The sequence below is a fragment of the Uloborus diversus genome, chromosome 6 (genome assembly GCF_026930045.1).
Source record: "Uloborus diversus isolate 005 chromosome 6, Udiv.v.3.1, whole genome shotgun sequence".
NCBI classification, from domain to species: Eukaryota; Metazoa; Arthropoda; class Arachnida; order Araneae; family Uloboridae; genus Uloborus; species Uloborus diversus.
Window position 1 is genome coordinate 110943067 of NC_072736.1, and position 15191 is coordinate 110958257.

At 32.7% G+C, this 15191-nt stretch overlaps 1 protein-coding gene across 1 annotated transcript; it reads left to right on the forward strand.

Moving 5' to 3' along the window:
• The first annotated feature begins 1274 nt into the window (after positions 1 to 1274).
• Positions 1275 to 5741, forward strand: LOC129224922 (heme-binding protein 2-like). The gene is made up of 4 exons (XM_054859470.1): positions 1275 to 1337; positions 2169 to 2298; positions 4331 to 4511; positions 5409 to 5741. The coding sequence occupies exons 1-4, from the start codon at positions 1275 to 1277 to the stop codon at positions 5656 to 5658; spliced, it is 624 nt and encodes a 207-aa protein (XP_054715445.1). The 3' UTR covers positions 5659 to 5741.
• The last annotated feature ends 9450 nt before the right edge of the window (positions 5742 to 15191 follow it).

Here is a 15191-nt window from a genome sequence, read left to right on the forward strand (position 1 = left end):
CTATGACAATTTTGAACTTTTTATTTGTAAGTACGTACCTGTATATATTTTTCTCAACATAAAAAGTAAAATTTTTTAAATTTTACAAAAAAAAAAAGGCCTATAATCATCTAAGTCTTTTTATTTTTTAACAGGTTTTTTAACTCACCATGAAGTACAGTCTCATACTCAGTGTGTTAATTTCAACACATGTAAGTTTTTTAAAATCTTGTTTCTTTTAAACCTGCACTAGCTGAAATTAAATGATAAAAGTGTTTGAAAATAACTACTAACTTCATAGTTTATACCAATGGTTCTCAAACTGCTGGTCGCACACAGGAAAAAGTTTTCAAAAATAGACTAACTAATTGAAAGAAACAAAATAAACTTTAACATAATAAGATATGAAATACACTATAGTGTTTCCTTACTTAAACATCATCTGAAATTAAATTGATTTTTAACACCAATATTATTCTTTTATTTATCGCTATTAATTGTTTTGAATTTTTTAATTTCATAATAGAAAGTTCGATTCTTTGTTAATTGAATATAAAATATTTACATGAAAGAAATAAAGCTATGCTAATCAAAATTCCTAATTTTTGTACAGGAAAGTATAAACAGAAAACATAGCGTTATAAATTTTAGGACAAACAGCTGTAAGAATAAAAATCTTATGAACAGACACATGGATGTTTATTCAGTTATTTAGATAAAGTGTTGATTAAAAACGGGCTGAACTATTGCTCTTGTATTTAGAATCGGCGTGTCAAGACCAGATAACTTTCGTACTCTCCACACTTTTCCCTTTCTGGTTGTCATGGTTACAGCACAACGGTACTTTTTCATCACATTGCATCTGCAACACATAAACATTAGTTTGCAGAAGCAACGGGGGGGGGGGAATTCATAATGCTGTTACCATGACAACCAGAAGGGGAAAAGTGTGGAGAGTGCGAGAGTTATTTGGCCTTGACACGGGGACTCTCATTACTATAAAACGCTCATATGTCGATTAGGTTAAAACAGCGAAATTCTATCATTAAGTTTAAAAAGCAATATTTCCAATTTTTGAGCAGATTTTAGCTTAAGTTCGTAATTCAGGTTTAACGACAACATACTCAAAAAAAAAACAGCATTATTATTATTTATACTACTATTGTATGAGATGAAAATTGCGATTGAAACCTGAGTCACAAATACTGAAAGATTTTGAAGCGCTTTTTCATACATTTGTTCAAAATCTTAGCATTTATGTACCTTGCTTATAACTGTTACAGATTCTAGGCTGCATGAGCGCATGTTCTAGAAGAGGAGTAGAATGCATTGAATATCAGATTGTGAGCAGGCATCAGGTAAAGTGTCCATTTATAATCACTCTCTGAGTTTATTAACTTCTCTTTTTGCTTAATAACAATGTTTATACTTCCGATAATAGTTGGTCTCAATTGAACATAGGGTCAGTAGTGGTTAAGGGAACCAGAATTGCGTTTTTTAACTTTAGATCCCTCCCTTTCTTTAGAATGAATTGAGATACTGAAAGATTTTGTGCATTATGTCTGAGACTACACTCGATGAGTGTAATTGGCTATGAAAAATTTGAGTTCATAAAATTTTCTTTAACCACCAGCGTGTTTCCTTTTATCCTAGAGACTAGGCTGTCAATGGAAACACTACATTTAGTTGTATTTCCACATGATGTTGATGTAGGTAGATAATCGTGCTATACACAATCAGTTTCGAAGCTTAAAAGCTCTGCACCAATAATAATCAATGTACGGCCCACGGGTTGCATGTGACCCACTGAATCATCCAAATTTATACAGAAATCGTTCAAAAAAAAAAAAAAAACATACAAATATCGAAAAATCATACAAAAAGTACCGTAAAATTTACAGTATCATTTTTGGTTTTTATACGGTAAAGTTTTATGACAACATTTGATTTTTACGGTAATATTTACTGGCAACATAGATGCCAGTAACAATTACCGTAAATTTTCCGGAATTTTTTTAACAGTGTGTAACATACACACAAACGTGCCATTTGCATCAAAATTTAATCTTAATTTAGTAACTTTTTCATTTTTTTCCTTTCGGATCAAATAATTATGAAAGATTAACACATTTGCATCTATTTATCTTTCGAGTTTTATTTCTTCATTGGCTTTGAAATTTTATGATTAGGGCTATGAAGAGCGCCAATATCCTGCCACTACCTGGGTAAGCACGACAGCTGATGGACCTTCACTGGACCAGGCCAACAAGGATATGTACCCTAAGCTGTTCAACTATTTCCAAGGAAACAACGTTAAAGGTAACATCTGCAAGTTTAAGCTCCTTCTTTTATTCAAAACTAGCTGGGTACCCGGCGCTACCCGGGTTTCATCCGGGTATTACTATAATAAAAGTTTTATAAAGATCAATCACAATTGAATAACACGACAAATCAAATTATTTTTAATATAAGTAGCTATCTTCAACTGTAAGAACAAAAACAAACGTTGAAAAAATAAGGAAAACAAAACCCAATAGAAAAACCCTTTAAAATCAAACTATGTACCTGAAATATCGAAAAAAAACGCATTTAAAACCGCGTGGTATGATTCCTCGCAGGTATCGACACTGTTGGCCAGTGCCCTCTCCATGAGTTAACTTAACCCGCCATCTTTTAGGAAGTCATTGAACTAAATTTACCCCGCCATCTATTAGGAATTCATAGAACTAAAATATTAATTAAACATTTAATTTGCATTTACAAATATTTCGGTCAACCTGATTTAAAAAGAATAGCCTATAGCCTTCCTTAATAAATGGACTATTCAACACAAAAAGAACTTTTATATTCGAACCAGTAGTTCCTGAGATTAGTGCGTTCAGACAAAAAAAAACTCTTCAGCGTTACATTATTAGTATAGATTAGAAGGAAAAAAAATTTTGGTTTGAATAATCAAAATTTTTATTTCTTGGAGAAAAATAATGCTCCTTCCGTCCCAAATTAGTCGCTACTTCGAAATTTTTGTCGCAAATTAGTAGCTATATTTGAATACTTTTATACTAAGCATTGACATTGGTGAATTTATGATTTTACTTAAACATTTTTTAGAGATTTCATGGTGCTGTGCTACCACGTTTACTTATTGAGCATTACCTCCTTCCCTTCTTAAATCAGTGCCGAATTACAATCTCTGACACTAAAATTCAGCGAATGAAGTCAGAACGACCAAACTGGCAACACTGATGAAACAAAATGCAGCACCTGCGAGCGGCAAGTGTTGACCATCTGCCCCGCCGTTGTTCAGTTGAGCATCGTTTGTGAATGAGATTCAAGTTAAGACTTGTTTTACAAGTGCGTTTAGAGCGTTGGTTCTTAACTGATAGTAGGAAAATGATTGAGCAAAAGATCAATTTAAAGTTTTGTTTTTCGCCTGGGAAGACTCCGAAACAAGCAACCATCATACTCGCCAAGTCTCAATCCTCCAGACTTCTTCCTATTCTCATAAACTCGCTTTGAAAGAATATTTGACGATATTCCTCCCATCTATCAAAACGTGACATGGCTTTTGAACTTCATCCTAAAAGAGAAAACTTCGTGCAGTCTCCAGAATTTGTATAAGCAAACCTCAGCAGTTCATAGTTATGGGAGGTGATTATTTCGAAGGACAGTAAGGTAACTTTCGTTTTTGAGCAGCATAGCTAATTCCTCATGTATCAAGTGCAGTGAATGTTGTCTTTGTGAGTGCGCCCAGCACCCCTATTACTTTGCTAATAGTTGTGAAGTAGCGCGCTACAAATAGTGAAGCTACTGTAGTCACTACCTTTTTAGTCGTTTGTATTATAGTGCATTACATTTAAAAAAAAAGTAGTGCAGCGAGTAGGGAGGTAAAAGAAATAGTAGCTAGTAGCAGTTCTTGGCAACTACTTTTTACGTTAGTCTAGTAACTAAACAAAAATAAGTATAAATAATTCTAAATATTATCCCAGAGTTTAAATGAGCTCATTTATTATTCTAAAACATTTTTTGTGAATTTGTTTTTTAAATATTCAACTTTTATTTATTTACTTGAACATGAGCCAAATTGGTTACTCTAAAAATATTTATGAAAGCAGTTAAGCAGCGACTACATTTCAAAAGTATTTTTGGTCAATACATTTTGGAAAAAGTAACTTTTCGAACTCTTGTAACAACTCCCGCGCCTCGCAAACATTTTGGAGTTGCTCGAAAACCTACTGCGACAAAAGAAAGTAAAGCTCATTATAGTCAAGATTTTTTTAACTTACATATCACTTATCTTCCGTAACGTAAAAGTTCAAGTAAATTTACAACTTTATTTTATAATCTGTTATAGGCATAAAGATGAACTCTACAACACCTATGCGTACTCGTATAGTGCCATGCCATGGAGCTACCTGCTCAACCATCTTCATCATGTCTTTTCTCATCCCGTTTGAGGTGTCTGAGAACACACCATACCCTCTGGACATGTCACTCTTCATAGAGAAGGATCCTGCTGTCCGTTACGTAGTCAGGTAAAGAAATAGGAGAAAATCCAGCATTCATTTGAATTTTGACGTTTTGAATTCAAATTATGTTTTAGCAATTACGAATTGCAATAAGACCTGACTCGGTCTGGGTCTGATTCTTGTTTCTACAAATGGAATGGAAATGGAGAAGAAATGTGCACCCGTTATATTATTATGACTGGTGATTTTCTGGAATAGGTAACACAAGGCATGTCCATAAAAGAAGAAATGGTGATTTGAATGCAGTAATAAATATAAAGATTTTCTTACGATATCCACCAGTACACCTATTATAAAGATTATTTACAGCGTATAAATATAGTATAACGTTATGTATTTTTTTTAATCAATATTTAAAGATGGGAATGAATAATCTGGAAATTTGGTATTTGAACGAAGTTTTGATTTTTATGTTCATATATGTGGATGTTTTTCCTGAAACAAACATAATTTTTCACCCGCTCTCTTTTTGAAAGTAAAATCTGCTTCAGTTAAACCTTGAATGAATGCAAGTGTATCTTTCTTCGGTAGTGATATGACCAAAATATATAAGAAGAAAAATGCGGAATGATTTTTAATCAACCTCGTTTTTTCAAAAATAAAACTTATAAAGCAACTAAGAGGGTAAAGACTGCCATAATAAACTTAACTTTCATATAGTAAAATTTTCTTTTACAAATCAAGAAATAAGAGAGGATCCTTTTTGAGAAGTTTAAGAAGTTTATTTAAGTTGATGACATAGAAGTTGAAGTAAACTTTTCTCTATAATTGTGAAATTTATTCCGCAGTGCTTTAACTGTCTCGTTTATTGTAATAAGCAGCAACAAAGGAAAATTAATTGTTTTTTGTTTGTACTTTTTGCCAGAGGCGTCCATTATTGTACATTTTGTATATTTTCCCCAGGACATTTGAGGGCAGGCCAACAGAAACTGAATGGCTGGAAGAATCCCACAAACTGGCCCAACAGGTCAGGAAAGATCCCGCGATTGACAAGAGCTACTATTACACCGTGTGGTATGATCCTCCCTACCAACTCTTCCACAGAATCAACGAGATATGGATGGTGAAAAAAACCGAAAAATTGATTCATGCAAATGTTGAATATGAAACTACAGATCCTTCAGAAACAAAGGACATTAAAACTGCTTCATAAAATATAATCTTAATCCATCAACCATGCTTTACATTTGGTAATTATATTTATTAATTTTTGATTATCACTATATATTTATTTATTTCGACGACATTAATTTATTATCATTATTTTGCGTGCAATAAAATTATTCACTATTTCATGCTTTTGATGCAAATCAGTTTTAATAAAAACAATAAACCATATTTCAATTTTGAAGTTTTTATTTACACCATTTTTTGCCAGATATATTTTTTACTGATATTTATGTTTTTGAACAACCGGCCATCGTTCTAGTTATTTATATTTGATGTGCGAAGTAAAAATTAGTAGTTAAACTGATAAGCCGTATTTCTGGTTCGATCTCTTAGTTCAAATGCAAATCTATTCATTGCTATGTGCTGTAACATAAGTCATCAAAAGTTTGGAGATGAGAAAAGAAAAAGAAATTTCAGCCTCAGAATAGCTAATCTCACTCGGAATATAATAGCTGACAAAAAAAAAAACACTTACACAAAAATTAATTCATGCATAATACTTTTTCTAAGATCCTTCCCTACCCCCCCCCCCCCCCCCACACACACAAAACCATATATTCTTCAATAAAATAAAAAGAAACAAAATAAATACTTAAATAAATCAATGAATATAGATAAATAATATCTCCCAAAAATGCATTTAAATGGTTGTCCATAAGTGATGACAAGCTTTTTTTTCAACATTTTTGACCCTTAATCTCCCCTCTTATCACATGTCACGCTATATTTGATAAACATATTCTTACTTAAAAATGCGTAATGTCACACTTCTTATTGCCACTCTTGTCTTAACTGTCACAATTTCTTTAACCCCTTCTCCCCTCAAAGCGTGACACCCATGAGAAAGAAATATATAAAATAAATAAAAAATGTTGTTTTAATAAATACTTAAAAATTATAAATTTTCAAAGTAGGCTTATGTCTGTATATCTGTCCGCCTGTCGTAGCTCTTGATGAAATAACCAGATTCGAACAAACCATTTTTTTTAGTACCGAAGCATTTTTTTTTTTTTTTTTTTTTTTTTTTTTTTTGGTGGAAGTGAGAGGGCGTAACTGAAAAAGAGAATTATAGTGCGTTTGATGAATTATGTGTAAGTAAGAGAAGCGTCTGAACTTCTGAATACGAAATTCATAGGTATGGTAATGAGAGAAACATGAAAGAAAGTTTTCAACCTTCATAAAAAAAACAGTTGATAGAAAAGTCTCTAAGAACAACTACTTGTATTCCACTAAGTCTCTAAGAACAACTACTTGTATTCCACTAAGTCTCTAAGAACAACTACTTGTATTCCACTAAGTCTCTAAGAACAACTACTTGTATTCCACTAAGTCTCTAAGAACAACTACTTGTATTCCGCTAAGTCTCTAAGAACAACTACTTGTATTCCAATAAGTCTCTAAGAACAACTACTTGTATTCCACTAATTTTAGAGTTCTCCGTCTCAAATTTCATCTTGCATAGCTTTTTCCAGATTTAAAATTATCTAAAACCTCAAAAAAGCGAGGGGATCTCTTATATTTTTGATTGCTGAAAAAGTTTTATACTCGAAATGAATAAAAAGCGCTGCTTCGAAATTTGTATTTTAACCTAATCAATGTTTCTACCTAAGAGGATGTCTAAAAACATGTCACATTTTTCTCCGTCATATTTTAACCCGTTCCTCCTCTTCATCACAAAGTGTAACACTTCACCTTAAATCCTTCCTCCCCTAGTCACAATTCATTTTATCCCCTCCCACACTTCGTCACAAAGTGTCACACTTCACCTTAACTCCCTCTCGCCTAGCCACATAAAATTTTGCCATTTTTCCCTCCTCGTCGCAAAGTGACACACTTCACCTTAACTCCTCTCTCCCCTTCTTACATGTCATTTCCTCCCCCCCTCTTCATCACAAAGTGTCACACTTCCTCCCCTAGTCATAATTCATTTTACCTCCTCCACTTCTTCGTCACAAAATGTCACACTTCATCTTAACTCCCCTCCCCTTGCCACGTGTCATTTTACCCCATTTTCCCTCCTCGTCACAAAGTCTCACACTTCATCTTAACTCCTCCCTCCACTTCTTACATGTCATTTTACCCCCTCCCCCTCTTCATCACAAAGTGCCGTGTCACACTTCACCTTAACTTATCCCTCCCCTTCTCACGTGTCGCGCTGTTTTTCATAAGCACATTGCTTTAAGAAAATGAGTAATGTCACAACCCTCTCACCCGCTCCCTCCTCTGCTTCATCACTAACTTCCAATTTCACGAAACCTCCTTAAAGCAGCAAATAGCTTGTGTGTGGCCTCCCAGCTTAATTTCAGGAATTGCTCGAACCATTTAAAAGTGTGAAATTGAACAGCGTTCAAAATCACAGGCACTCATGCAAACGAAATATATAAAGCCTGAAAAATGACTTGTTTGCCATGAATCAAAAAACTACCGTGAAGTATAAAACATTGTCTTCATATTCGATGATGACTGCTACATTTGAAAACTCAGCTGAAATATTCTCCTAACTATATGTCAAAACCAGCAGGTTGTTCCTTTTTGTTACTTGTCATGACTCATTTGCTTGAAATAAGAATTTCAAAATGATTTCCAACATTTAGGAACGTTAATGACTTGTAGCGTAAATTATGCGTGAAGAAAAATATGCTCGTTTTAAATTTCTCTTATGGTTATGGTATTCGTTAGTCGTTAAAAAAAATATCTTCCAACGTAACTAATGAACGTTTTTCTTTTATGATCCTATCTCGACAACAAATTTGATTTGCGCAGATTCTTGTCAGAAAAAAAAAAACATGTTTGTTTTGGATTTATTACGAAATCTAGATGCAAAATTCAAATTCTTTGAATTTTTTATAAAGAACATTTAACAAGACTGAACATAAATACTGGTTAAATATGTCTCACAAAATTTGAGTTTGGAATTTCATTTTTGTTCATGAAGTATAACTTATTCTACATCATTATTTCTCAGGTAAAGCATTTATGTTTAAAACTTTTTTCGTTTGATAATTTTATTTTATTATGTTTTTAGCTTGGCTTTCAGTTGGCGAATGAATACAATTTGGTTTTAGTAATCTTCTTTCTGAGAACTAAAATAAAGCTTTTTTGTTTGTTTGTTGGTTTATCGTGCTGAAGAAATTAGCCAAAACAATTTTATTTATTTACTCTTTGTTTTTCTTTTTCTTTTCATATGGGCATTAAACAATAAGTTAAAATTTTCCTTATTAACTTTTAGTTCTTTTTTTTTTTTTTTTTGAAAGAATCAAAGCAAAACAGTTTTTTTCGTACAATAAACTTTAATATAGTATTGTGCTTTTATCGTTTAAAAATATTGCATAAAATGTATTCTTTCTTGAGGTGTTTGGTGTCAAAACCAGCTCAGTCTATTTTTTTAAATTGTAACTGAGAGACAAAAAAAAATTCACATTCTGCCCACTTTTCTAAAGGAATTTTTCTAAAGGAATTATTCGTCGCTTGAACTTTACATAGAAGCAAAAGTATGTCTTTAAACCGGCAGCGAAAATTATTTTAGCACATCCAGGCTGCTTTTTCGAGTAGAAGCTCCGAACATCTCAGGTACATCTTCCGGCAGCTGCAGTTTCTTTCCTGTTATGAGCTCATTAGTCTGAAATAGCCGCAACTAAACTGGAAACAAATAACCTCATATAGAAACAAGAGAGATTTTCATACTGGTAGTTGAAAATATTTTAGCACTCCGGCGAGAGGTCCGCAAGCATGGTACGGCTCTTCCTCGGAAACGTAGTTTGGGTGTGATAATACCCAATCTAATATAATTGTAACTACAGGTTTCAAGGTGAGGTTATTTGTCTTTAGCTCTGTTATATGTAGTTTAGACTAATGAGCCAATAGCAAGGATGAAGTTGCAGTGTCAGGATATTGAAAAAAAAAGCTGTTCAGAATTTACGTACACTTATGACTGTTTTAAATTCAAATTGCGAGCAGTAGTTCGTGATCTTTGATGCACAGTGCTGCATTAGTTAACCCTTCTAAGAGCAATCAAAAATTCGGATATTCATTTGTATATGTTACCGTTAAAGTATGAAATCCGTTATTTTAAAGAATACCTAGTTATTTCATGGAATAACTGATCGTGCCCGTTAAAGTGTAAAACTCTCTTTTATTTCATGGTTTAACTAGTTATTTCATAGAATAACGATCTGCAGTCCTTTAAAGTGTAAAATAATCTATATCATATATCTTGCACGGCAAATACATTTACCTTCCACCCCTGTGTTACCCCAAAAATGTTCGTATAAAACCCAGTGTGTCAACAAAAAATGCCTTTGTTTTAGAAATAATGTTCTTTGTAATGGGGGCGTTTCTAAAATTTTAAAAGATTTTTTTCTGAAATAACATGCTTATATAAAAACATAGGGTCTAACCATTTTTTAAATAATTTTTTTAAGTTTAAAATTTTTTAAAAATTACTTAAATCGTGCTCTTTTATTGTTTACATTTCTTGCCGATGACATCACAAATGATGAAATGCCATTCTGTGTTGCCATTCACAGAGCAAAATATTTAATTCACATCTTTACTCACGTGTATTGGCAACGATATGGTTGATAGCAAGCGTAGAGCGCAATTTTAATTCGCTTCTTGATTATCATAACGTGGAAATACGGTGGAAAGATGCGCCAAAGAGCATCATTTGTGACGTCATCAAGGCAACTCCTTGTTTGAAAAATCGGACATTTAAAAAAATTAATTAAAAAGTAACTGTTGTGGGAAAACAAAAGTATTTTCTGGTTCCATGTTATTTTTTTCGCTTATTCTATCAATTTCATCGACTAAAAGTATTATTTGTGACTGAAGGAAACAACCCCATTGTATATAAATAAAAATTGTTAGCAAAGGCAAAGATATACTCATAAATATATTTTTAGCAATTTTATACATTTTATTTCTCTAAATGTTTAAAGTAAACTCAATCCAACATAATCTTTCTCGTCGTGTGAACTGAAATTGAGTAATTATACATTTCAGTAATTGATTGTTTTGCAGTAATAGAGACTAAGCTCATACAAACAATAATCATTCATAACTTTCCAATCCAATTCATACTACTATTGCAATTGGAAAATTCCGGATCACTAAGATTAACTTTAATTGTACGAGCCATCTGCCCCTTGATGAAGACATTGATTTTTCCGTGCGTAAAAAAATAATTCATTTCCTGTACTGCACGCTGATGGCTTGCAAATTTCCTGAAATAAAATGTTACCGATAAAGCAATTACTTTGTCTGAAGTCTTTTGTTCGAGGGAAATTGAATTCACTTCCTTGTGGTTAACTTTTTTCATTCAAGGAAATATCTTCCCCTACATGCACCGAGGCAGCTTTATTTGGCTGAAATTTGTATTCAACTTCTTTGTGTTTTTCTTAAAAGTAAACGAAGCTAATGGAGTTCTGATGCAGACGAAATGAATTCATTATGCAATGGAGAAAATTTATCACATATCTTGCGAAAAATATCGAAATCGGAGATTTTTAAAGTTTAATTGCATCTACTGTATCGGCGGTCAACAACCTTTCTGTAGTTAAAAGCCATCTCTTTCAGATTTGGTGTTTTTACGTAGTTTTTTAGAGGTAACTATTGGTACCATACATCACTAATATTATTAAAAAACATGATAGCTACAAACCTATGAAAAAATGTAGGGGAATGTCTGACAAAGTGAAACAGCGGGCAAAGTGAAATAGTGAAATATTTTCTCTGCTTTTAGCACCACCTATCTGGTAATATTTTAACTATGTTATGTAGTCTATTCCAGTTTGGAAAAAGTTACCTCTCAAGATTAAAGCGTACGCTAATTCAATCAGTTTTCAAAACTTGATTCTCATAACCTTGATGTATGTTAAATACTTTTCTTTTTTAAGGATAAAGATCTAGGTACTACCATTTTAAAGTTTAATTGAGGCCAACTAATGTCCGATGCATTATTTATTTATTGAACGTTAAGCTTATTTCTATTTTTAAAAGTTTTTTTTCAATTAGTCAAGTGTATGCCGAGCAAAGTGGATGGGGTGAAATATCCAAAGTGAAATAGCCCATTCAATCATTTATTAAATATTTTACACATTCATGTATTAATTCATTTGCATTCTTTTATTTAATAATTCACATTCTTTCACTTATTTTTTATTCAGTCACTATTTTACTCACTCATTTATTTTTTCTCATGTGTATATTATTTTTTTATTTATTTATTTGTTGATTGTGTTTTATTTGTTCATTCATTCATTCGTTTATTTACTCATTCATTTGATCAAAAATATTTTTAATAATGAAATGAAAAACATTTAATTAAAGAAAATGTTTTTTTTTCACTTAGCACCATGAAAAAAAAAGGGTTTTTTTTTCCCCCGTTTTTCGGAAGGTAAAAATTTACTGCTAATACAAAATACTGCAACAATGCAAGTTTATTACAAAACAAGAAAATCACCCGTCAAGGTATGACGGATGAAAGTTGCTTCTTCATTTGAGTGAAGCAACTGCCTGTTAGGGGATATTTTGATCGTTGAAATTTCGGGTCTCATAACTTTGGCCAATTGATCCTTTCTGGCAAAATCAGCGAGGTCGAATTATATTAACTCTTTTTGGTGCCGAAAAATTGGCAACAGTTGAAAAAAAAATGATCAGGAATCTCAACCATTTTCTCGTAAAAATATATACAATAATCAATAAACATTCCCAATTGTGAAATAGCTCAATTTAAAAATAACTTCATTGATGCTGGTGACGTAAGAGCGTTTCTCAATCAGTGGTTTTGGCTGTTATACAGGGTGTACCGTTTTAACCTGCAAAACTTTTATTTTCGCAACATTTTAGTCCTAGTTGTATGCTTCCAGTTGCAAAAATGTTCAAAATTAGATGCAGAGTTAAGATATTGAAAGTTTGAAGTGAAAATGAAAATAAGTCAAAAAATACAGAATTTAACTTTTTATACGGGCTGCCCAGGTCCCCTAATTTATATTTAGGGAAATAATCCTCATTGAAAAATAATGCCAACACAAAACGTTTGAAATTAGGACGACCAATATTAATGGAGATATTAAACGTAGCGTTTTATGACTTACACCACTCTTTTTACTCGCCGTCAATAACAACTTTTAGGGGGGAATATAGTGATTAGCAAGTGTTTAAAATTACAGGTGTGCATAGAGTGTGATTTTTCAAATAGTTTGAGGTTTTGTTGTGTGTTTTTGTGTATCACGGAAACATTTGCATTTATTTTTGAATAACAATGAATAAATATAAATACCCTGTTTTTCTTACTTTGACGACCTGACATTCTTCTGAAAGGGTGATAAGTTCCAATCTCATATTTTGTATGGTCCCTTAAAACTTTAAACTGGAATGTCTGCCTGAGTTTTGGTCGCATAAATGTCAGGTTTTTTGCGTCAGTAATAGTTTTCAATGGATATTATTTCTCTAAGTATTAGTTAGGGGACCTAGGGCCTGTATACAAAATTAAATTTTGTGTTTTTTTACTCATTTTTATTTTTGCTTCAAACTTTCAATATCTCAACTCTGTATCTGGTTTTGAAAATTTTTGCAATTGGAAGTATAGTGCCTAGAAAGAGTAGTGTGCCGATCGACGGGGAAAACGTGAGGTCAGATCTGAGGAAAATCCAGATGGCGCTGCGCTCGAGGAGTACGTTATGCTCCTCAATCAGACTCGTTTTAAATCAACGATTGCATGCTGATTTCGCAGTTTAAAAGCCCCGTTTTGCGGATTGAACTTATTTTTGCGCAAAAGACAAATTCTGTAATAAATGCTAATTGTTACATGGGTGTTCATTTATTTTTTTGAAGCATATAAAATTACCTTATGCTAATTTATCTTCAATGAAAATAGTAGACTATAAGGGGCCATTCATTAAATACGTAAGGGTCCCGAGGGGGAGGGGGTTGGAAAAGCCACTACGTATCCTTACTTGGGGGGGGGGTCAAACTCATTCTTACGTAATAGTTTCCAAGTCGGTATTTCACATTAGAAATTGCGCGGTCAAGTGATTTGGCAGAGATTATGTTCCATTTGCGTCTGGAAGGTAAGAAACGTATTAGGATAAGATGTTTTTTTATTTGTTTTACAAAAAAAAGAAAAAAAAGTGTAAAATATAATAAAAGAGTCGCAATGTGTATGGCATGTTTTATTTGTAATTAATATTACGTCAAAACAACAAAAAAAAAAATTCTAAGTTTAGATTCTAACTTTTTAGTAACTATTTCTTTATGCAAAAGGTTTAATTTAATAATGTGAATTTAATAATTATTCCAATGATGTAACGATTCCAAGATTTGTTATTTTATCATTTTGAAAAACGAAATGAAATCTTACGTAAGAATAGGGGGGGAGGAATCTTACGTACCTTTACATGGGGGAGGGGTGTTAAAAATTGCCAAAATCATCCTTACGTAATTAATGAATGGCCCCTAAGTATTCAATAACTGCGCCTCTTATTTCTTTACTAATAATAAAGCTGAAAGTCTCCCTGTCTGGATTTCTGTCTGGATCTCTGTGATGCGCACAGCGCCTTGACCGTTTGGCCGATTTACAGGAAATTTTGTACAAAGTTAGATTGTAGCATGAGGGTGTGCACCTCGAAGCGATTTTTCGAAAATTCGATTATGTTCTTTTTTTATTTCAATTTTAAGAACAGTTTCCGGAGCAAAATTATCATAAGATGGACGAGTAAATTACGAAATTATCATGATGTGGAATCGTAACATGGGAAGAGCGAATGAACATAGCCAATTGGCGAGAAATTCATCATCCATTATTTGTAAATACACAGGCTAATCAAATGACCTTTTAATTTTCTCCTCCGGGCAAAGTCGTGCGGGTAGTTTCAAAATAAAACTGCTTCTAAATTCCTGAAGCTAATTAAAATTATCAGGGCTTCTCAGGCTGAGTCAAAGAGTCGGAGTCGCTTGAAAATCTACCGACTCCGACCTGTTTTTTTTTTTTTTTTTTTTTTTTTTTTTTTTTAAATTTTCAAGGACTTTCCTTACATTAAAAAAAATAATAGGGCCACTTTTGCTCACATATATAACTACAGACTAATTTGCAAATAACTGCAATTGGCAAACAGCTGGCTTGATTATTTGTTGAATTTTCGGTAATATTTATCAACGTCAAACTGCTAGTTTGCTTATTTTTATAACGTTCTTTAGAACCTGTCAGCAAACGGTTTTGTTGTTGATAATTATCGAAATAGAAGTAGTTTTTGAGTCTGACGTTATCACTGTCAAAAAAAAGTATTTATGTATTTTTATCTCATATGTAAAATAGCGAAAGAAATGTATCCTTAAAAACTAAAAACAAATGGGGAACCTCCTCGTCCCTCTCCTTTGTCTAACATTGCTTATGATAGCTTTAAAATGTTCTTTTAACAGGAAGCGCAGCTTCTGAATCTACCTACCCTTAATCAGGAAACAACATTTGTCGATATATGAGATTTTAAAGCCTATAGGATTTTAAGAAAAGCGAGTCTC